Raw genomic sequence first — 24,523 nt, forward strand, 5'->3', positions numbered from 1 at the left:
ACCTGACATCCCTCAGTGCAAGTTCATCTACTGGGGTCCAGTCAGCCTATCTAGAGACCTTCCCTTAAAGATCAACTCTTCCTCACCCAGTAGTAATCAGCTGCCCAACAGTTTGGCTAAGACTGGGGCCTGCTGTCCTTTTCCACAGTTCTGTGCTGGGTTTTTGTCTGTTTGAGTTTATGTGGGTATTGTACATTCTGTCACCATTGCTGTTAAGTGCATATGAGCAAGGTCCCAGGAGCCTATAAGACCCTACTTCCATAAAGTCATACACCTCTTCCCCTGGCTCTTACAATCTTTCTACCTCCTCTTCCACAGTGGTCCCTAAGCGCTGGGTTCACTGCCCTCTTTACATGAGGGAGCTTTGTTGATGAGAATTGAGAGACGTATTTGTGTTCTCTCTACCCCTTGTTCCACTGTGTTCCACAAGTCTTAGGTGTAAAGGCAGAGGCTGTTTTAAAGGTCCTACCACACATCTAAGTGTTGGTCACAGCACAAAGCACAGCTGCCAAAGAGAACATACACACAAAATGTCTCTGTGCAGGACAGGGAGGTATGTATGACACAGCTTTTCCTCTTAACTGACATAAGCAGTAGTTACACATAAACGAGAGAAAATTCAGTTATTAAAGGAGACATTCTCATGGGATCCAATCACACCAGGGACCTTAATAACAACAGACTCACATTCTTCCTTTATATATTACTTTATGATTTAGTTTTACTAAATACTTTATACTTTTTAGAGTAAAAATATAAAGCTTTTATTTTTAGAGTACAGACATGCTCCACAAATTCTTATTTCTCTAATGTCCTCAGACTCATCTTCTAACATAATACAACTACCTAAGATTTAGGGAACCAATACAAGGAAACTATCATCTCTGTATTTATGCATTAGAAAGTATGCCTAGGTTTGTGACATATTAAGCATAAAAAGAGCAATGTCACTAGGTGATGCAATTTTTAGAACTGAAAATATAGAAGCTGGGTGTGGTGATGCAGGCCTTTAATCCCAGCACTCGGGAGGCAGAGGCAGGTGGATCTCTGTGAGTTCAAGGCCAGCCTGGTCTACATAGTGAGTTCCAGGTCAGCTGGGGCTACAGGGATACCCTGCCTCAAAAAGACCCCCCCCCCCAAAAAAAAAAGAAGAAGAAGAAAGAAAGAGAAAATAAAAGCTTAACATTTAAAAATGCCTCTTAATGTGCTGGGTGTGGTGTGGTGTCACACGCCTTTAATCCCAGCACTTGGGTGTCAGAGGCATGCGGATCTTTGTGAGTTCAAGGCCTGGTCTACATAGTGAGTTCCAGGCCAGCTGGGGCTATAGGGAGACCCTGCCTCAAAAAGACAAAAAAAAAAAAAAAAAAAAAAAAAAAAAAAAGATGGTCCAGGCTTGAAGAGTATGTACTGTGTCTGCAATATAACAGCCTTAAGGATCTGTTGGGAGATTGGCTCAAGATGTTGCTAAGGTTCTCTCCAGCTCCGAAGTGCTTACTCAGAGGATGGGCATGCCAAGGAAGTGTGTACATGGTGGCAAGTCCACTGGGGTACTTAGGAGGAGCTACATGGACCCTTGGACAAGAGAGGGTTGCTGCTGCTGTTTGGTTGGCCTCCTTCTCTGGCTTTTTGCCTCACTCCCCTCAACTGTAGAGTAGACACTGTTAAGTAGAGGTATGGCATAGTAACGAAGGACAGGATCAGCAGAGAGTGGAATTTGTTTTACCTCAAGCCAGCTTCTCATCCTTGCTAAACTCCGTCTGCAGTGGAAGCAAGAATGACCCTTGTGGTTTTTCACATGAGTGAAATACAGTACATCATCAGACCTGACAGTAGTAGTTGCCCTGTAAGTGGTAGATCTACTACCTACATCTGCAGCAACAGCATATGCCTGCTTCAATAGGCACGTAGGAGAGCAGAAGTTTGGAAGAGAGTTAGAAGGGTGTTTAAATGTTTCATAGGGCATTTTTATATTCTCATTTTTTACATATATCGGTGAGTTTGCCAGTTACCAAGACTTTGAACATCATGTGAAGTGGCTTTCTTAAGCACTGGTTTTCTTCTCAGATTAGGATTTTTAAACTGTCTTCAGTTGACCCCACTTTTTTCTCACATGTGCCTTTTGCTGTGTTGCAGGTCAAGCAGGCAGAGTGCAGCAAAGGCCTCTGTTGTTGCCGTCATGCCGTTCCCATTTGGAAAGTCACACAAATCTCCAGCAGATATTGTGAAGAACTTGAAGGAGAGTATGGCCGTTCTAGAAAAGCAGGACATTTCTGACAAAAAAGCAGAAAAGGTATATATGCTTCAACTCTTTTTAGTAAGAACCCAAATACAAGATAAATTATGAGGTAACTTACAAATCAACAAATTCCTATTTGGGTTTATTTGGGGTTTTAAAAAGATAGCCCTTAATAACACATTTCTAACTTTTTAATCAATTTTTCACTTATAATTTTGTTTGTTAAAGTAAGTTCTCGCTGTGTAGCTCAGGCTAATCTCAAACTTCAGTCCTTTTTTCTACCTAGTGCTGGGAATATAGGCATGCACTACCACACCCAGAGTTTATTTAAAATATGTTTATTTGTGATAGAGTCTCATTCTGTCTTGCCTAGAACTCACTTAAGTAATCTGGATGGCCTAGAACATGGGCTGATCTTCCTGCTTCAAGTCTTCTGAGTGCTAGGATTACAGGTGTGAACCACTGTGCCCAGCATTCATTTGTTTCACTCTTGAAGTGTTTTGTCTGGTGTGTGTGTGTGTGTGTGTAATATATAATTTTATGTGTATGAGTGTTTTGCTGCCTGATATAAGTGCATCACTCATGTGCAGTGCCCATGAAGGCCACAAGAGGGTGTTGGATCCCCTGGAACTGGAGTTACAGAGAGTTGTTGGTCACCACACAGGTGCTGGAAACCAAACTTGGGTCCTCTGCAAGTGCTCTTGACCACCAAGTCATCTCTCCAGCCCTGTATCTGGTTCTTGAAAGCAGTTTTCCCATTAGCAGTCCCCTCCTCCTCCCTCTCCTCCTCTTCCCTCCTCCTCCTCCTCCTCCTTCTCCCCCCTCCTCCTCCCCCTCCCCGCTCCTCCTCACACATGGCATGGCCAGCTGGTCCAAGGAGAGGAGACCCCACAGAGAAGGCATGATTTGTGCCTGCTGGGATTGCTCAGTGGCAGTTCCTTCATCCTTAAATTGTTCATCATTCTTCTTTCTGTTCCTAAAGATACAGTCTACTCTTTAAATTCATTCTGTTCATCAAATTGTCTGTCTGATTCTATTTTGCTGGAGATTGAATCAAGACTTATATTTCCCTATTAGAAATGAAAACCATGAAAAATTTTTAAATCCTACTTATTATTTTTATGTATATGACTGTATTGCCTACATGTAAGTACACTCATGTATCTGTGTCATACAGTACCCACAGAGGTCAGAAGAGGGTGTCAGATTGCCTGGAACTGGAGTTAGGGATAGTTGTTAGCCACCATGTGGGTGCTGGGAACTAAACACGGGTTCTCTGCAAGAGCAGCCATCACTCCAGCCCTGAAAAATCAAGAAATTTTAAAATAATCATTCAAGACTAATATACACATTCTAATTTAATATATTATACAAATAGCTATGTCGTCAAAAATGGAAATTCAGTGAGAATAGTGGCATTGCTTTGAAGCAGCTTTGAAAAATCTTTTATTGTTGCTTGATAGTTCCTTGATAGAAGCCACTGGCTCCTGCCATTCAATCTCTGATTCATTGTCACGGTTTAAGTATATAAAGATTTTACCTCTTATAGACTTGGATGTGGAGCCTCTTATGAAAATAAGGGGCTCTTCTAATAGCATTTCAAATAATTGTGAATGTTCAATACCACGAAAGAATTTGATAATTGGCAGTAGGTGCTTTTCCTACTGGCACTTGGTCATGTCTGTAAGGAGCCAAACACCCTTTCCATTTTTCATGCCAAGTGTTAAAAATATATTTGTGTACCTAAAGATCAATATTTAAATAAAATGCTCTACTGCTTCCTCAGAGGTATGCCTTCCCTCCCTCCCTCCCTCTGTTCGCCCTCCGGTAGCCTAGACTTTCTTCAGGCTCATGATCCTCTATTAAACTTCCTGAGTGCTGAGATTACAGGTGTGTGTCTACATGCCATGCTCTCATGGGCTTTCCTAGGTGAAACTGACATTCCTTTTCAACTAAGCATGTGGTGATGCAGACTTTCGTGACAGCAGTTTGGTGTCGCTGCCTTGCTTTGTACCAAGGTGTTAGCACTGTTGGTGTAAATAGCTGAGCAGTCGGGGAACGGCACCTAACGTCTTCCCATTGAGTGAAACCCTCATGGGCCTTTTGAAAGGGTCTTGAGGGACCCCAGTTAGACACTTTGAAATATACTGTGAAAATTAGTGGGAAGAATATGGCGGCCTGACTGCAGAAGCGGGAATATCCTGGTTTAGATAAGATGTGCAGAGCGACTTGTTGGAATTATAGGAGGAAGTGCTAGGTGGCAAGTGGAGTCTCTGATGTAATTGAATCATCTACCTGACTGAATTGGCACATTTCCAACCAGTGGCAGTTTTGCTTTCTCAGGAGACACTGGAAATGCCAGGATACAGTGTAGTGTGTGGTGGTAACCCTGGGGGAAAAGCTGCTACTGACATACAGTTAGTAAAGGCCAGATATGCTGCTAAGAATAGAATAGCAACAAAGAATTATCCAGCCAAAAGTGTCAATGGTGCGGAGGCTGAGAACTCCTACTCTAAACCAGCATTAAGCAAGAATAGACCCGCTATTAGGCTAAAGCAAAACCTTGAATTTTTGAAAAAGATTTCAGTTAAGGTATAGTAGCAAACACCTTTAATCCCAGCACTTAGGAGGCAGGAGCAGACGAATCTCTGTGAGATGAAGGCCAGCCTGGTCTTTATAGTGAGTTCCAGGCCCGCTGGGGCTACAAGGAGACCCCATCTCGCCAAAAAAACACAAGCAACTATTGCAAATGAACATGGGAATTACCAATACTGAGCCATTAATAAATGTTCTCAAAAAGACCAAGGAAAAAAAAAAAGAAAGAAAATAAAATGCAAGCGCTGATAGGAAACAAGAGCTGATTAGGAGACCTAAGTGAGTAGAATATTCATAGCTTCTCCACAGGTCAGCTGTGACCATGTAGAAAATTGCCTGTCTAGGCATGTCTGCCTACCTGATTCACTATAGCAGCAAAAGAAATTACAAGATATCCAGGAATACTTTAAATAGAAAGTATTCTGAACCTCTATTAAAAACAAAAGACCCAAAAAAACAACAGACCATATTCAGAGGCCCAAAAGAATACTCAGTCCATGGTCTCAGATAAGAAAATAAAATATGGCCAACATGCCATTTCTTCCTGCTGTCATTTCTCAGTCAAACAGCTCATTTCAAATCAGCAGGACTTTTTTTTGGAACTTGACACATGCAGATTCTACTCTGCTCTGAAAGAAAACATGCTCCAAAACATACTCTGTTAGTCTTCACAATCATTTTTACAAATCTCCTTCTGGGTATTCAGATAAAAAAGAGCCACCATGATTCCTTTCTCCCCAAATCAGTTGTTGGAAGAAAATATTTTTTTAACCCATAATCTCATCATTTTCTTCTGTTTTCCTTGTTACTACTTTGTCTGAGCATCCTTCACTCTGGATTACTGTAGTGTCTTCTTCACTGGTCTTCCTTGCTTCTTTATAACCATTATGAGCCTTTCAAAACACAAATCCATAATATTCCTTCTAAATTAAGACTTAATCCTTACATGGGACTAAAGTACATTGTGCAGCCAAATCTTGCCTAGGTCTATTTTTAGACTTTTGAACTGAGAATGAGACAGAAATTCTGTGTCCTACAAACCTAAAACATTTACCATCTTCATAATTTACAGGAAATCAGTGTTGCCACTGCCCTGGACAGTGAGTTTTGTAGCCTTGGTGTTCTCCTCTGCTCCTCCTCCCCACACTGGCCTTCTTACCTCTGATGGTTCAGTCAGTCCTGCCTTTAGGCCTTTGCATATGGCTGTTCCCTTCCCACAGAATGTTCTTCCCAGCTCTCTCCTTGGCTTACTCCTCATCTTTTTCAAGTCTGCTCAAATGCCACTTTTCTCCCAGCCCACTATTGAAAATACAACTTTAGCAAGGTGTGGTGGTGCACATCTTTAATTCCAAGCACTAAGGAGGCAGAGGTCGGCAGACATCTGCGAATTCCAGGCCAGCTAGGGCTACATTGTGAAATCCTGTCTCAGAGGGTGGGGGGCGGGGGGGAGAATAAAAATGCAAGCTTGACCTTTTACGTTTGGATTCCCTCTTATCTTGGTCTGTTTTCTGACAACATATGTAATAAAGTTTTTATTTTCCCTATTGGAATATAAGCCTTCCAAAGACAAAGCTCAATAAATTGTATTTGTTGAAGATGGAATAGAAAGCAGTCACCGTGGACCATTCCTACCATGCTCTCATCTGACAGTGACTGCTGAATATGATAAAACTTCCATAGTTGAATTTGTAACTAACAAGAAGAAACTAAGTATCATCTCTATCTTATGGTGGTGACCAAGTATCATATTTCTTAGTGTTGCCACCAATAGGAGTAAAACAACTTTCCTCAAGAGCTCTATCTCTGTGTTCCTCTTAATCATATAGTTTTATGTCTGCGCCCCCCCCCACACACACACTGTAGTTAAGGATGATCAGAAGACATTTTTCATGGTTAGAGGAATATGTCAAATGGATCTGGTGATTGAATCCTAGAGTTTGATGGCAGGGTTCCAGTGATCTGTTACAAGATATAGTCCTCAACTCTGAACTTTTATTGTGATTAATTTATCTGAGGAGAATCAAAACTTTGATTAGCAGTTTCTGATTGACAAGGAGAATAGAATAGAAAACTATGGGTGAATGAATCAGGTACCAAGGAAAGTTCAGTTGGCTAGGAGGGAAGGTAGATATGGCAGGGTGTGTATGACCTTAATCAGAAAAATGTAATATGTACAAAAGTAAGGCTGTGCACGTGATCTAAAATCCATAGCAGCAACCTACTAGCAGTGCAGAAAATAAACAGAATCAGTAAAAATACTTGATTAATCCAGAAGAGGGCAGGAAAGGGGGATTAAAGAACAGATGGAACAAACGGAAAACAGTGAGAGAATAGATTTCCTTGTAAATCAACAATCACCTGATAGGTATCAAGACCCTGTTTCACAACAAACAGAAAGTATCTAATAGGTAAAACACAAATAGAGTAAAGTTAGAGAACAAGAAAATAACACACTTTGTTAGCACTTGGCAGAAGAATATTAGAGTAGCTCTTGAAAGCAGACATAATAGATTTCTGAGTGAAAAACACTGTCAGTGATAAAGCCGTTACCATGATAAAATAGAGGTCAGTTAATCCAATAGACATAACAGTCCTAAAGACAAAGACATGTATATACCTGAAAACACAGCTTTAAATAAAACAAAATAGGGGCTGGAGAGATGACTCAGCGCTAAGAGTGCTGGCTGCTTTTACAGAGGACCCAGGTTCAGTTCCCAGCACCCACATGGCTGCTAACAACCATCTGTAACTCCAGTTCCAGGAGAATTTGATGCCTTCTCACCTGCAGGCATTATACAACATGGGGTACACTTACATACATGTAGGCAATACACTCATACACATAAAATAGAAATAAATATTTTTAAATAAAATAGCTTCAAAACCTCAAGAAAGTCAAATCCACAATTAGAGTTGGCGGTTTTAATGCTCTGTTTTCAATATTTGCTAGAACAAGCAAGACAGAAGGTAAGCAATGATTTCATTCATTTTTGTTTTGGGACAGGTCTCCCTGTGTAGCCAAGACTGGCCTTAAACTCCTGATCTTTGTGGTTCAGCCTCCCAAGTGCCTAGTGTTGAGATTATAAATGTGCACCAGCATACTAAGCACAAGGATTTTATAGGTTGTTTTGTTTTGCGGTAGATTCTGTAGCCAAGAATGGTGTTTACCTTCTGATCCTCCTGTCTCTACTTGCCAAGTGCTAGGATTGCTGGTGTGCACCATCAAACCCAGTTTTATGCATTGCTGGGATTTGAACTAAGAGCTTCGTGCATCTAGGCAGGTACTCTACCAACTGAGCTACATCCCCAGCCAGACAAGGGTTTTTTCTGTTTCAGCAAGCTGGTATTATCCATTAACTAGCATGATTAACAGTTACATAGTACCCCATGTAACAATATCAGAAGAAACCTCACATTCTTTTTAAGTTTAGATGAGACATTTACCACAGTGGACAGTATTCTTGCCCATAAAAATATATCTCAGAACATTTTGAAGGATGAAGTTGTATAACAATATGTTTTGTGACTCAGATAGAATTAAAATTTAAAAATGAATAACAGATATATCCTTGGAAAATTAGAAACCAAAAATTCTTTAAAATAAGTCATGGATTGAAGAAGATATTAGAAGGATGTTTACATTGAGTAAAAATGAAAATGGGATGTTTCAGAATTACTGGGATGCTGTATCATTTAAAGAAGATCCAAGCTTCCCATTAAACTAGAAAAAAGAACAACTTAAACATAAAGTAGAGAAAAGGAAACTATCAAAACAGAAATCAGTTAACTAAAAAAAAAAAAAAAAAAAAAGGAAAAAAAGTGAAATGATCCATCAAATCAGGAAACAGCTGAGATTAATCAAGAAAAAGAGAAGACAAATTGTTAACAGCCAGAATAAGAGAGTGGTCCTGACCTCAGACCATACAGGTACTGAAAGGGCAGTGGGTCTGTTAATGCAGCTTTATGCTGCTAATTTGACAGCTTGGATGAAATGGACACTAATCCCAACCTGACTGCTGGAAAAATAAAAAGTGCCCCAGCTCACTTGAGGAAAATTCAGGTAGATGGCCCTATACCAAAATGACTAAAAATGTATCTAATAACCCTACTGTCAAGGAACTCTGGGCCCAGAGAATGTCTAGTGATTTCTACTAAATATTTCTTCTTTTTTGAGGCAAGACTCAGATAAACCCTAGGCTGATCCTGTATTTGCTGCATATCCAAGGCTGGCCTCAAACTTGACTTCTTGTGTCAACCTCCTAAAGTGCATGAGCCACCTTGCCAGGCTTGCTTACTAAATGTTCAAGTACCAAATAATAGAATCACTGTATAAACTGTTCCAGAAATTAAGAGGAAGAAATAATACTTAACTTAGTCTGACTAAGTTAGCATTATCCTGATATCAAAACCAGACAGTCTCACTCATGAAGATGAATGAAAAAATAACCAAGCTGTCTGTTAGCAAATTGAATCTAATGATAATGCATCACAACTACATGGGATTTATTCCTAGGATGCAGGACTCAGCATTCAAAAATTCAGCCAGTATAGTTCACTATATCGATGCATTGTATATCAATAAATAAAAAGGGGAAAAAGTCTAGCACCCATTTCTGATTGCAAGTGGGGAATGGAAGGAAGCTCCTGAACCTGAGAAAGGCCATCTACAACCCTACACTTAAACTTGTACATACACGAATGGAAAGCTGAAGGACAAGGCTGGCATGTCCCATTTCCACTACCTCTACCTCTAGTCAACTTTGTATGTAGAAGTTATAGTCTGGGCAGTCAGGTAAGAAATTGAAGGTACCAGATTGGGGGTGAAGGGGTAGGGGTTAAGACACCTTTTGTTTGTAGATGAAGAAAAAGAAAAATTTAAATCTACAAAAACCATAGAATTAACAAGTGAGGTTAGCAAGAGTACAGGTTACAAGGTAAACATACAAACATGAGTTGTAATTTGGTACAATCTGAGATTGAAAATTGTAAATGCCATTAGAGTAGCAGCCCTTGGGAGGCAGAGGCAGGTGGATCTTTGTGAGATCAAGGCCAGCCTGGTCCACATAGTGACTTCCAGGAAGTCTGGGATTGGAGAGACCCTATCAACAAAACAAAAAATACATATGAAGTAGTTAGTAATTCATCTGACAGTGGAGACTGAGAACTAGGGACTGCTGCGGAGAGAAAGCAGAATAGTGACTGAGTGGGAGACACTGTTCATAGGTGGAAGACTCAGTGTCAGTAAAAGATGTTCTCCCCCAGTTTATCTATAGCATCAGTTCTGAAATCTAGATGGAAATGCAAAAACTCAACAGTAAGCAAATTAACTGAACAAACATAAATTTGAAGGACCTGCTGCATCTGATTTCATGAGTTATAAAAGTACAGTAATCAAAACATTGGTGTCAATATCAAGACCTATTTTTCTCTATTAATGGAGTGAATTGAGGAGAAACAGAAATAAACATACATAGATGGAGAATTTGTTTTTTTTTTTTTTGGTTGTTTGTTTTTGAGACAGGGTCTCCCTGTAGCCCCAGCTGTCCTGGAACTCATTATGTAGACCAGGCTGGCCTTGAACTCACAGAGATCTGCCTGCCTCTGCCTCCCAAATGCTGGGATTAAAGGTGTGCACCACCACACCCTTCTAAGAATTTGTTTTTTACTAAGGCATAAATGTAGTTCTGCAGAGAAAGAATAGTTTTTAAAGCTGTTGGTGCTCAAATAATTTAATAAGCAGATTGACCAAAAAAAAAAAAAACCTTTGATACACACTTCATACTATGTAAAAATTAAGTCAAAGTAGATAATTTAACTAAATGTAAAGACTAAAATTATAAAGTCAGGGCTTAGATACCACATACACATGGAAATATATGTGTGCCTTGAGAAGAATATAGTAAACACCCAAAGAAAAGACTAAAGGATAGGCTGCAGTGTAGAAATGCATTACTGAAATCCTGTTTTGAGTGAAGCTGTCATTTGTGGATGTGGAGCAACAACCATGTTGTGAGAGGAACAAGCAGACTTCGGCAGTTCTAGCTGCTGTTGGGAACAGTTCATTAGTCAGAGATGCAAGGCAAACGTAGAAAGAGTAAGGTCTGAACAGAATGTCTTTGAAGGAATACAGAATCTCCATATAGCTCCTAGAACGTGCTTTTAAGGAACCGTCTACTATAAAGCAAGGGTTAGCCCTGCTTCATGAAGACTATGGCAAGAGATGGAATTCAAACCTGTAGATGGAAATCTAGTTGTGTTTTCATATTGGGAAATAGAAATGGAAGTTGGCTTCCTCAGGAGTTCTCATCTCCGGAGTATTAGCATGGCTGTGTGATCACTTAGTTAAGTGGTGTGGAAGGAACTCCACATTTCATTGTTGGCATGTCCTTGCAGCAACATTCATTGCAAGGTGTTTCATAGAGGCACCTCTTACTTTGAGGTCCGTTGGCTTCTTGTTACCATTCTCATGATCCAGATGTGGAAAACTACTGTTTACTAGGTAACTCATATGGAGATGGAATTCACACATAGCTATAACCAAATGATGATAAAGTTGAATATTTCTACTTTATTTTCATGGATGGTTTCCCATTTGTTTCTTGTGATCCTTTAGGCAAAATGATGAATACTTTGAGCATTTACCTTTCACTTCTAATGTACCAGTATTTTTACTTGAGTTCTATGGCACATGGTTGCTATATTCAGAATTGTATATTATGGGCTAGAGGGTTGGCTCAACAGTTAAGAGAACTGACTGCTCTTGCAAAGGACCCAGGTTTGATTCCCAGCACCCACATGGCAGCTAACAACTGTCCTAACTCCAGTTCCAGGGAATCTGATGCCCTCTTCTGACCTCTGTGGGCATTGCATAACAAGGGTGCACTTATATACATGCACACAATATACTCATACACATGAAATAAAAATAATAAATAAAAAAGAATTGTATGTTATAGTAAATAGGTTAGTCCCTTAGAAACTTTGCCACAACTTAAAAAAAAATTGTACTAAACTGATTTCCTAATTCTTTTTTTTTTAAGTCTTACCATCTTTATTTTTAGGTAAGTGACAGTAGTGGGGTTGAGACTTGTTCTTCCACAGCTAACAGCCAAGCAACTTTGCTGTAGTAACAAGTATCTGCCTGCTTCTTGCCCTTTGCCTGCTGTATAAAGAAGGTATGGCTGCCTTGCTCAGTGTCTGCTTGGTTCTCTTCACCATGAATGCAAGTGTTTACTGGTTGAATGTTCACATTGTCCATGAGAGGAATAGGTTTGTTGGCAAATTTAAAAGGGAAAGAGTGTAGCCTCTTCATAGCATGGCTGTTTAGCAGTGACTCATGGTTACTAAACGGGTTTAGAGTAATCTTTGACACCAGAAGCTATTAATAGGTTTTTTCTAGTCCATGATCTTGTAGTATCAGACACTCAGACAATTTCTTCAGTAAAGAGGTTGGTGAGGCTGGGGTTTTGAAAAGCGTTTAGCACAGGAATTAATAGAGGTTTTTAATAATCATAAAATATTTGGCACCAGTGGTGTCTGCCAGTTTTTTGTTTGTTTGTTTGTTTGTTTGTTTTTAATTTTCTGTATGTGTGTAAGTGCAGGGGTGTAAGTGCCATGGTATACCTGTAAGGATCAGAGGACAGGTTTCAGGAGTCAGTTATTTCCTGCCACATTGTGGGAACCAGGGCTCAAACTCAGGTCTTAAGGCCTGTACACAAGTGCCTCTACCAGCTGAGCCATCTTGCTGACCCCAGTTTACTTTTAAATTCCATCTCCCACCCTCATCTTCATACACTTTGATAGAAGAATTTCCATTTTGTTTTTGTTTGTTCACTTGTTATTTGAGGGTTGGTTTTGTTTTGTTTTGAAACAGGGTCTCACAGTGTAGGCCTGGCTGACCTGCAACCCACTGTGTAGACCAGGCTAGCCTTTGCCTCCTAAATGCTTGAATGCTGGCATTAAAGTCATGTACCACCACACCAGCCATGAGACCATTTAATCTTTTTTTGAGAATGCATTGATATTTAAAGCAGTAAATATAAGTTGGCATATATTTAGAAGACTTAAAATTATTTTTCAGAGTGGAATTAAAGGATCCAACAAAATTGTCAGATGAAAGCAGCAATGGGTTCAGTATGACCTCGTAGTGGCAGAAGTGTAGGGGAACAGCGGGTGAGACAGCGAGGGCTTCGGTAGGTGCAGAAGAGCCCATATGTGGCCTCAAGGTATTCTGAAGCGCCTTTTTTTTTTTTAAAAAAAAAAAAAAGGTCTTTGGGGCTGGAGAGATGGCTCAGTGGTTAAGGGCACTGACTGCTCTTGCAGAGGACCAAGGTTCAATACCCAGCACCCACATGGCGGCTAAGAACCGTCCTTAACTCCAGTTCCAGGGGAATCTGAAGCCCTCTTCTGACCTCCACAGCACTGCATGACATGGGTGCACTCACATACATGGAAGCAATACACTCATACACATAAAATAAAAATAATAAATAAAAAAATTTTTTAAAAGGTCTTCTGCTTTGTTTTAAATATTTACTTTGAAATTACTAATACATGGGTAAGCCCTTCCCCTGCTTTCTCCCAGTGGTTACCTCTCACACAACTATGTGTGTATTTATGTATATGTGTATACACGTCTGTATATATATGTATATATATTATCAGAAGCAGGAAATTGGCATTGGTATAGTCCATAGGCTTTATTCACTTGGTGTGTGTAGCTCTAGTTCTATAGATTTATCACATGTTAACCTGTAGTGCAGCAGCACAGTGCTGAGTGTTGTAAGGTTAGATTTAACACAAGGCTTCATACAAAGCATCCTGAGTTATGGGAGGTCCCAAGTAGACCAATGGCACCAATGTTTGCTTTGCTTAAGCACTTACTTTCCCATTTCATGTTTTCTCTCTCTCCCCTCCCCTCCCCTCCCCTCCCCTCCCCCTCTCCCTCTCATCTAACTTCCTTGCCCAGGCTGGCCTTGAACTCCTGTACTCAAGTGATCCTTTTGCCTCAGCCTTCCAAGTAATTAGTACTGACTACAAGTGTGTACCACCACATCCAGCTTAACATTTTAAACAGAAAGACTCATGGTCTCTATGCTACTTGGGGCAGTTATGATGGACTCTGCCCTAAAGGTTAAATTGTTTCCCTACTTTTCTACCCTGGGTAAGAAAGAAGTGTCATTCTAATCCTGTTGCCAGTGATATGAACATTAGATGTGAACTTTGAGAAGTATTGGCTAATGTAGTTGACCTAGTAGCTTAAATACTTTCATATAAAAAGATTTCCTAAAGAGAAGTAAAAATAGCTGGACATGGTGGTGCATGCCTTTAATCCCTAGAGGTAGAAGCAGGCAGATCTCTGTAATCAAAGCCAGCCTGGTCTACAGAGCAAGTTCCAGACCAGCTGAGGAGAAAAGAAGAATGAAGAAAGGGAAGAAAGAAAAGTAAAAATGAAGTTCTCATTGTTTGTGGATGCCAGAGAGCCTTCCTGCTTTAGGAGTCATGTGCCTGCCTCCCAAGGACCTTAGACCCTGCTCAGCTAGGCGTCTCCATGCTCTGCTATATGTGGGTGCTTCATAGACCACTTCCCAAAAGCTCTAGAAAAACAACTAAGACTTTAAACAAAATTCTTCCCTTCTCACCCAGCAGAGTAAGCAGTGAGAGACATGCCCCATCATTTTCCAATCAGGAGGGACTTGTTACAAGGGGGACTGTTCACCTGTTTCTCTTCTTGACTGTGTATTTATAAAACAGTTGGCTGCTGTTAATAAAGCAGTTTGCCCATGAAACTTAATATCGGTTCCCTGGCCACACACGAGTAACATCTGTGTCTAGGAACACCATGTCCAACTGATGAACACTTGATGAGACAGTTCAGCCAGTTAACAAAACCATAAGGTCATTCCATGTGTAAATCGCTGTCAGACACTGGCATGCCAATGGAGTGTTAGGAGTGTTGGCAAGCCCTTTCCAGAACTCTTTACTTTGTTAGGAAAATGAGGAGGTCTGTGTGAGAAGGTACAGCCTGCAAGGCTGGTGACTAAAGGAAGGTGCAGCTGCTGTTAGACGTCAGGGTAGGATGGAGCCCTGGCACACTTGGAGTGGAAGGAAGATTTCGGACACTTGGGATTTCAGCTGGTACAGAGACAGTTGTCGAGGGGGAGAATGAAAGCAGGTAACAGGGCAGAAAAATTGAAGACCTTTATTTGGAATTTGAGATGTTAAGAAACAGACAGGATCTCAGATCATCTGGTCCAGTAAGGTACAAAGGGTATCCTTGAGTCCATATAGCTACCAATTGCATGGAGAGAGGAGTATGTAAATCACGAACCCCCTTGTTTAAAGGCCCATTGTGCAGCACACAGAGATGGAGCCATAAACCTTGGAATGAACATAAGATGTTCCCTACCTGAGAAGAAAAGGCAAAATAAAAGGTTAATAAACTTGTCACACTTAGAAAATAATTACAAAAAGACTACCCTGTACCCTGCTTCCACAGGAGTTACGTCTTACATCACCACAGTACAAAGATCAAAACCAGGAAAATAATATTGATACAGTACTGTTAACTAATATACACATAGTTTTGAAATAACCTTTTGCTGGACTGGCATCCAATTCAGGATCACATATTGCATTTAATTGTATCTCCCTAGCATCCTCAGTCTGGAATAACTCCTCAGTCTTTAACTTTTGTGATCTAGATATTTGAAAGTTGTATGGAATGCTCCTTCATTTAGGTCTGGCTGACGTTTCTTCATGATTCAGTGTAGGGTTGTACATTTTTGCAGAAGTCCCACAGAACTGTTGTGCCCTTTTTAGGGGCATCCTGTCAGGACACATTTGCTTTCAGTAGTCTTAATACTGGTGACACTTAATACTTAGACACTGCCACTTGGTCAATGTAGTGTCTCCACTGTAATGTTACTTCTTTCCTTTAGTCGTTAGTATTTTGCCTACAGCTCAGTAGGCAAAGTATTTGACTGGCATATGCTCTGGGCTCAATCGCCAGTACCGTAGGGGAGGGGGTATCTTGGGCCATACGTGGTAGCACACACCTATAATCCCAGGAGGGTAAGGCAGGAGATTACTGTAGGTTGAAAGCCAGTTTAGATTGTATAGTAAGTACCAGGTCAGCCAGAGCTGCAGAGTGAGATTCTCTCTTTAAAAAATGGGGAGAGGGGAACACTGACATGTATTACCAGGGTAGAGACAAAGGGTGACAGGAATACACTAAGTTGGAACGGAGTTTAGAATGCTTTCTTAAGAAGGTCTTGTTGCCCCAATTCCTTCTGGGTCTCGTGTGCTATCAAGCAAACCATATAACATATCTTTATGTGCATTTATTAACTTACAAAGGAATGAGTACCCAGTGCCTAGCCCAGGGCCACAGTCAGAGCCCGCCATATCAGTCCGCACCACACCCATAGTCACCGCTAGCATTTGCTTACGCCTCTGGGGCCAGCGATCTCTCCCCAGGTCCATAAGAGTCAGGCCATTCTGTTCTTGAGCTGCTTCACGTGTTCCCCATGCTGCATGCTACCCTGGCTCGCGGCTTCTGTCCCAAGATGGCTCCCAGCAGTACCTCTCTAGTCCATGCTCCACAGCCAGCCCTGCCCCTTGGAGGAACTAGCCAGTTGGGAGACAGTCTCATAGTAGAGAAGGAATAAAGCTAGATATACAGATCTGGGGTAGAGAGAGGGAAACCAAACAAAAATCTTGAGAAAGTGTAACCGTTTTAAAATGTATACTTCTGGGAGTTACGGGTTAGAAATCAGTCCAGCTAAAGGGCTGTTTCTGAGTTGGATTGGCAGCAAACAGCGTGAATCATTAATGAACCAAGTTCTGTCACTAGAGTAAAGAAGTTGTCAGTAATGTCATCCAAGAATGTAAGGAACCAAGAGGCATTGATCTCTTTATGGGGGCAGCAATGAAACACACTTAGCAGAACAGGTAATGTGGTCAGTAATGGGCCAAAGGATTAGGTGACATAGGGTGATTTCAGCAGCTTGGAAAGGGTAGTGTTTAGAGGAGCTCTAAGTGTGAAGCCCTTACTCAGTAGGTGTGAGGAGACAGGCGAGGAGGTGCAGATAAGAAGGATGTGGTCAGAAGCAGAGTACACAGCAACTAATGTAGACAGACCAGAGACAGGGCCCTGGGCATGGTCATAAGACCACTGGTAAAGGAAACCAAGTCAAGGCTAAACATGAACAACCATTTCTCTGCATGACATTTTCAGTCATTAAATGCTTGCTGAATTACTTTTCCTAGTGAAATCTCTCATATACACACACACACACACACACACGTGTGTGTGTGTGTATGCGTGTGTAAAGGTGTCACGTGTGTGCAACTGTGAGCAACACCACCTTTCAGTCTGTCTCATTTGCTTGCTTTTTGTTTAGTCAGTTGAAAATTGTCCAGGTAACAGGGATCAGAAATTGCACAAAGGGTTGAAATAATGAAAAGACCCTGGGTTTGAACCCCAGCACTGCAAAAACAAATAAGCCAGCAAAAAAATAGATAAATAAATAAACCATGAATTGCAAAACATTCAGACAAATCTGAAATAGAACAAGTGAAAGAGGTAGACAGTACTCAGTTTGGTGTGTGTTTTTCCAGACTGAGGTCACAGGAACTAGGCTGTAAATTGAGCAAAAGGCAAACTTACCTTTGAACTTACCAATTGACCATATAGAGTAATACATAGTGCTGTGACTCAAGATTTCCAGCACAGCCAGAATTGAAACAGACTATTTCTTCAGTTGAGTACCAGATGCAGGAGTTGCCTTTCAGTAGGCTTAGCTTGGGGAGATGTCCACAATGAACTCCATGCATGCAGAACCCAAGTAGTACCCTTGGTCCTTAAGTAAAATGACAAGCATTATTGACTTCAGCAACCAGTCTGTTTCCTTGCTCACATTTTACCTCTTCCAGGTAGAAACTTGGCTATAATTCATTTGTTGGCTTCCTTCTGTTGATCTGAAATTATTTTTTTCACATCTTAGGTGATTTGTTTCTTTGCTCACCCATAGAGAAGAGTCTGTTCTTACCCAGTACCAGACAGAGCATTTGATTCTAATACATTCCAATATACTGATTAGCTCAGTTGTTACCTTGCTTTGCCTACTCATAATCCAGCAGTGCTGGGGAAGTTAAATGGTGGGAGTCTGCATTTAGTACATTTCTTTCCCACATGTGTTATTTCTAGATGTAGAACCAGGTGAGCTCTGCCTTGTTATTTTCCTGACTAAAAATTTTTTTTGCATAATCTATACTTGGTGTCCATTTCTGGGCTCTGTTAAGACTTCATTTTGCCTTCTTGGTGGTAAACATACCACCTGTAACACAGGGTTATTTGTCCCCTGATTTCCCCTGTCTATACTACATATGTGGAGTACCTACAAGCTCTAGGCTCCTAATGCAGCTGAAAGAAACAGAAGTTATAAGGAAAAGTAGAATTCTCTACAATTATAAGAAACACTATGGAGAAGCGCTTGGTAGTAGGAGAATGTGTGATAGAATTAATCTAGAAAGGCTTCTGATAAAAATGAGCATTGAACTGAACCATGAAGGAAGAATGGAAGTTGGCCAGCAAGGGGGTGCAAAGAGCATGTCAGTCATAGGGACTACATGTGCATGCAAGGTCTCAGAAAAGACAAATGTGGTCAGAGCACTCTGGGTAGTCAGAGAAATTACATGCAGGATCAGGTTAAACAACATCCAGATCTTGCAGGGGTTTATAGGTTGTGTTTAAAAAAATTGCTCCACCCTAAGAGAAATAGATAGACATTGGAGCATTTTAAACACAGAGAATGTCTTCATCATCTGTTAGGAAAAGACCACAGTAGTTGTGATCTGGAAAAGAATGTAGGAGCCTGCCAAGAATGTGAGGAGGCCAGTCAGTCAGCTGTCCAGTAACTTAGGAGTTAAGGAGCTTTTAGAGATGAAAAGAACTGGGAGAGTTGGTGACAACTTAGCCATTGAACCAGTTCAGGAAGAAGGAAGAGTTGAGGGTGACCCCTAGGTCTCGGACATGGTCAGTAATATCAGTAGTACTGTTACCTGATAATAGCAACAAGAGAAGAGAACCAGACATGGGACAAAACCATGAGTTCTGTTTTAGAAGCACTAGGTTTGAGGTAGGTACCGTGCCATGAGGCATCTGAATGGACACATTTTGTGAAGACTGCTGAATGACAAGACCTGGGAGAAAAGAACTGGTCTAGAGACAGGAATGTGTGAGGTTCTGCCTTCAGGATTTAGGTGTTAATTAAAACAGTGGGTATGGATGAGATCACTTAAAGAGAAACTGTGGAATGAGGAAGGGAGGGCCTCATACCCTGTCTTGATGAACACTTAATATTTAAAGGCTTTAGACAATGAGGATGAACCAAAAAAGAGACGAAGAAGCAGCAGCTAGAGAGGCAGAAAGAGTAAAGACTGGCGTAGTGAAAAGTCACAGGTGGCAAAGGAAGAGTGGTTATTAAAGGAGGATACAGCAGTGCCTCCAAGTGCTGCCAGGGGCTCAGGCATAATGAAGATGGGTAATTGCTTTTAGTGGCATGCAAGTCACTGGTGGCTAGCCAAAAGCAGCAAAGTACTGCGTATAAAAGCCATGTGAGGTTGGGCTGAGCAATGAATAATGAAAGAGATGTGAACTGTGGCAAACACAGGCAGGTATTTGAGAGATTTAATTATGAATGGGCTGTAGCTGGGAGACGTTTGTAGTGTTCAGAAAGAGCTTATTTGGTTCTGTTAAGGGCATTCTTGATCATATTGTAAAACTGAGGGGGAAATCAGGTGCTGTGGGAATTGGCTATATGAGAAGAAGAGGTAAGAGAGTTCTCAAGAAGGCAGGAGGGGCACCAGGATCCAAAAGCAAGTGAGTATTAACAGGTAGATGAGTGTAATTCCATTGTCGTCATCTCCCCACTCATAACAGTGAGGAGGGCAGTACTAGCTTCTGAAAGGGAAGGGAACTTTCCTCATGACTCTATCCTGCCATTTGACTCAGATTTATAATAATTTTCTAATTTTGTTCCTGCTTCTCTCATGTCTTTTAAAGAGATCTTTATTGTGGTACCATTTACATACCATACCACCCATTTAAGGTGTAAATTCTGTGGCTTTTAGTTTATTCACAGACATATGCAACCATGACCACAGTTGGTTTTAGAAAACTTTATCACCTCAAAAAGAAACCCTTTCCCTTTAGCTGTCACTCCTTTCCGAGTCACCTGTTACTTGGGGTGATTGGCATAAAAACAACAGTTAACACACTCAGAAACCCTGTTAAGTGGCAGGGTTTTGTTTTTGTTTTTGTTTTTGTTTTCTTTTGTCAGCAAGAATCACTTGAAGAGTACAGGTTAATGAAATGGAACTGGAAAAGCAGTTCATACAAGTAGATTTATTATAGGAGACTACTGTTGCTAAATGATTTCCTCTCGACCCAGAAAAAATGCACTTGGGGTTACTTATTGCATATGGGATGTTGAACTCCTCAGAAATCTCTATGGCGTTGTAGAAAATAAGGTAGTGTACTGGGAAAGACAGACTGCTTAATATGGATATTGAATAAACTTTCATAGAGGCCATACTGGAAGGTGATTTGTAAACATTTGGTGGGGAGAGCCATAGAAATCAGATTAGATTTAATGAAAAGATTATACCAAATAAACTTCATTTTCCTGTAGTCAGAAAATATGAAAGAAATGGTATATTTTTATTTTATCAAGATATTTAGCAAAATCGTTTTATGTGTTTTGGGTTTTTTTTTTTTTAGGTTATTTATTTATTTTATTGAGACAAGATCTTCCTGTGGTCTCAGCTGGCCTAGAACTTACTATGTAGACCAAGCTGACCCTGGTCTGCCTCACAAAGATCTGCCTGACTCTGCCACCCAAGTGCTGGGATTAAAGGCATGCGCCACCACACCTGGCACCCTAAAACCCTTTTAAAATATGGTTGCAAGTAGGTGCATATGTAAATGACTGAGTAGCCATATCCCAAAATTGTTAGGTCATTACTGTGAAAAGCAGATTGTTCGGGATAGGCTCATTTGTGGTTCTTTCCTGTTGAGTGTTTTGATCAGTAATTGAGGCAGACCACAGAGGCATAACTGAGACAGTCAGATGTTTTAAATGTGAGGGCAATGGGTAACACACTGACTGTCTTTCAGAACACAGAAATATCTCTGCAGTCTGGAATGCTAGGCTGCTGCTGAACTTACATTAAATAATGAGACAAGTTAAAGCCCTCAGTGCAGGATCACTCACTCCAGTTTAAGAACATTTAGAAAGACCTGGCATTAACAAGTAGTTCTTGGACTGGCTCAGGCAATTAAGAACACAGGCTGCACTTGTAGGTAACCTGTGTTCGGTTCCCAGCACCCTCATGACGTCTAACAGCCATCTGTAACTTCAGTACCAGGGAATCTGACACCCTCTTCTGACCTCCGTGGGTATTACACACATGTGGTGCACTTACATGCAGGCAACACACTCATACACATAAATAGATGAATAAACAAACAAGTACTACCTATGGAAGACAAAACAAGCTCTTTCTGAGTCCATTGTATTAACTGCCCAAATTCCTAAAGGTACCTTGAGTTGTTGACATCTGCAAAACAGAAAGTGGTGCTCTGTATCTATGTGATTTTTCTATATTATTCATTCCATTTGTGACAGATGGACCATTAACCCTACCTTTCTTAGAAGGATAATTTAAGAAGCTGAGAAGAGTTTTTTTCTGGAGATTACAATTAGGAAAGACAGGCATACTGTCTTCAAACAGGAGTCTTTGTGTGGAAGAGAAGTTAGAATATGTTTTGGTCTACAGAGCAGACCCAGGGCCATCAGACACTATAGTGAGGCAATGTTGGTCTCCTTACAGAATTATCTAGTGGCCATCTGATTCTGAGATCTGCCAACACAGCATTACTGAACACTGGAAATACTCAAAGTAAAGCAATGCAATCATTTAGTAAGAAGGTTACATGGATGTAGAAAGGGCTGCTGTGGGACTAGATGATTCTTTAATTACTGTTACAGGCCAGTATTCTGTAAATCTGTATCAAGTTATCTCCCTTAGGTTTGTTTCTTGTTGTAAATGTTTAATTTTAAGTGGATTTTTAAAGCCTTTATGTTTTTCATGTATCTTTAATATTCAAATCTCCTTTGTTGATCTATTAGCAACTCATGTATTTCTGTAGGTTTGTCTTTTGTTGTTATTTGCTTCCTTGTTTGTTTTTACGAGATAGTGTTTCACTATGTATTACTAGCTGAACCTACAAAGTAGCCCAGACTGGCCTTGAACTCTCAGTCCTCCTGCATCAGATCTCCCAAGTTCTGGTGTTAACAAGCATTTACCTCCCTACATTTGGCTGTGTGGAGTTTTTCTTTAAGTAGTTGCTTTAAGGTTTATACTAATAGCGTAAATCTTTCATTTTAAAAAATATTTTATTATTTATTCCTGTATGTGGCATGTTTGTCACACATGAAGGTGCCGAGGGAAGACAGAAGAGAGCATAGGATTCCCTGAATCTAAAGTTTCAGGTGTTTTTGACCTGCCCGACGTGGGTGCTGGGAACTAAACTTAGTTCCTCTAGAAGAGCAGAAAATGGCTCTTAACTGTTGAGCCATCTCTCCAGCTCCATCTTTAACTTCTTACACTTTGTCTTCAGGAAGTATACCCCACTTGAGCTGTTATTGTCCTGATTCTACAAATGTTACAGCCTCGGAATACATTGTTGTATTTGCTTTAAACAACTGATTTCTCTTTAACCTTTTCACCTAATGGAGACAAACTTCATATTTCTGTATTTACTCATATTACTGTGACCTCTGGTGCCCTCCCTCCTTTGGTATCTTCTAGCTTTTGTCCTCCAGAAACTCTTTATTTTGCTTTGTTTGGTTTGTAGTCATTATGTAGCCCTGGCTGTCTTGGAACTCACTATGTAGAATCTTTATTTCTGAAATACATTTTCACTGGGATATAAAATTCCAGGATAACAGCTTGGCTGTATATTTTTCTCAATAATTTTTAGGAATTCTCCACTGTCTTTTGACTTACATAATTTCTGTGAAGCAGTCTGTTGGCTATTCTTTGGCTTTCTTTGTCCATGGTGTACACACACACACACACACACACACACACACACACACACACATTTTCGGTTTCTTTGTCCATGTTCATCACACACACACACACACACACACACACACACACACACACACACAGCTGTTTTTAAGATTTTTCTCTGAATGTAGTCATTTCATTGTTCTGAATCTCTGTATAGTAGGTGTGTGTTTCTGTCTGTCTGTGTCTGTATGTCTGAGTACGTGGGCACATGCTGAGGCCTAAAGAAGATGTTAGTCCCTCAGAGCTGGAGTTACAGGCATCACACCAGGTCCTGGGATCTAAACTCCAGTCCTCATGATTGCTCAGCAAATACTCTTAACCCCTGAGCTGTCATCTCTCTAGCCCCAAACTCTATATAGTCTTATTTATATTTCCTAGACTTAAGATTTATGTGCTTTTTAGCAATATTAATAATTTTTATCAAATTCAGGTTTTTTTTTTCCATATATCACACTTTCAAACATTTTGTCTGCTCTTTGCCCTACCAGTATTTGTTAAGTACCCTCTCTATATTATCAGCCCTCAACCAATGTGCAAGTTCCATCTTTGCCCTCAGGAGCTGGATACTGTTCAGTGTACATGTGTTCCTCCTCAGGCTGGTAGAAACATTAGGGAAGAGGCATCTGAGCTGACCCTGATGGGGTGCCTTCCCTCCATGCTCCACCCCCTTGTTTCATTCTGAATAATTGGTGTTACTTGGCTTAGTAGCTTTTTCTTCTACATTATCTAAATCTGCTGTTAACCCAATCCACTGTAATTTAGCACTGTAGTTTCTATTTCTAAGTTTTATTTTGTCTTTAGTTTTTCTGTTCTATTTTATTTTTCTTGAATGTGTTGATTGTAGTTGTAGTGACTGCTTTTGTGTTCTGAATATTCTATCAGGGTCATTTCTTTTGGTTGGTCTCCTTGCTTTATATTTTTGATTTCTATCTATCCAAGCTGGCTGTTAAGCTTTGTTGGTAAGATGAAAACAGGATGTAGGCTAGGCTAGGACTGATTTTGTTTAACTACTGAGACAAACTATCCAAGTGTTGTGCTTGATGCCCTTTGACTAGGTTTTCCATTCACACTAATGAGAACAGGAGCACCTTCATGTGAGCTCTGATTCTGTTCCCTGGCCCTGGTGACTCCCCTTTGTATATACATGTGCTTGTCAGGACTCAGCAGCAGGCAGCGCTGAGATTATTGCTTAGCAAATTTCTGTGTTCTTTATGTTCAACATTCTCTTCTCTGGTACTCAGCCCTGTGAACTCTAGGTGCTAGAGCCTTGCCTTTTCAAGGCTCTGCATCTTCACCTAGTGGAGACCATCTGCTCTGCCTGGTTTCCACTAAGAACAGTTGTGAGCTTCTCTGCATCTGTCTCTTCACTTGGGCCACTGTCTCATGCTGCCGCAAGTCCAGTGTTCCAAAGTCATTGCTTCATATCTTATTCTGTTTTTCTCTTCCATGAATAAAGGTAAATATGATTCTATTTCTCCATCTTTGTTAGAAGAACCTTTCGAGTGACTTATATACTGATAACACCTTAGCTTAGCTCTTGAAGCCTTT

General features: G+C 40.6%; 1 protein-coding gene across 1 annotated transcript in view; it reads left to right on the plus strand.

Annotated features, from left to right (window-relative positions):
• Nucleotides 1-24,523, plus strand: part of Cab39 (calcium binding protein 39) — an 84,050-nt gene that overhangs the window by 32,574 nt on the left and 26,953 nt on the right. Inside the window, exon 2 of the mRNA XM_008838063.3 lies at nucleotides 2,134-2,290. Within this exon, the coding sequence (XP_008836285.1) occupies nucleotides 2,177-2,290 (114 nt within the window). The 5' untranslated portion in view covers nucleotides 2,134-2,176. The remainder of the gene's footprint in view (nucleotides 1-2,133; nucleotides 2,291-24,523) is intronic.

Source organism: Nannospalax galili, unplaced genomic scaffold (genome assembly GCF_000622305.1).
Source record: "Nannospalax galili isolate Female #2095 unplaced genomic scaffold, S.galili_v1.0 scaffold1138, whole genome shotgun sequence".
NCBI lineage: Eukaryota > Metazoa > Chordata > Mammalia > Rodentia > Spalacidae > Nannospalax > Nannospalax galili.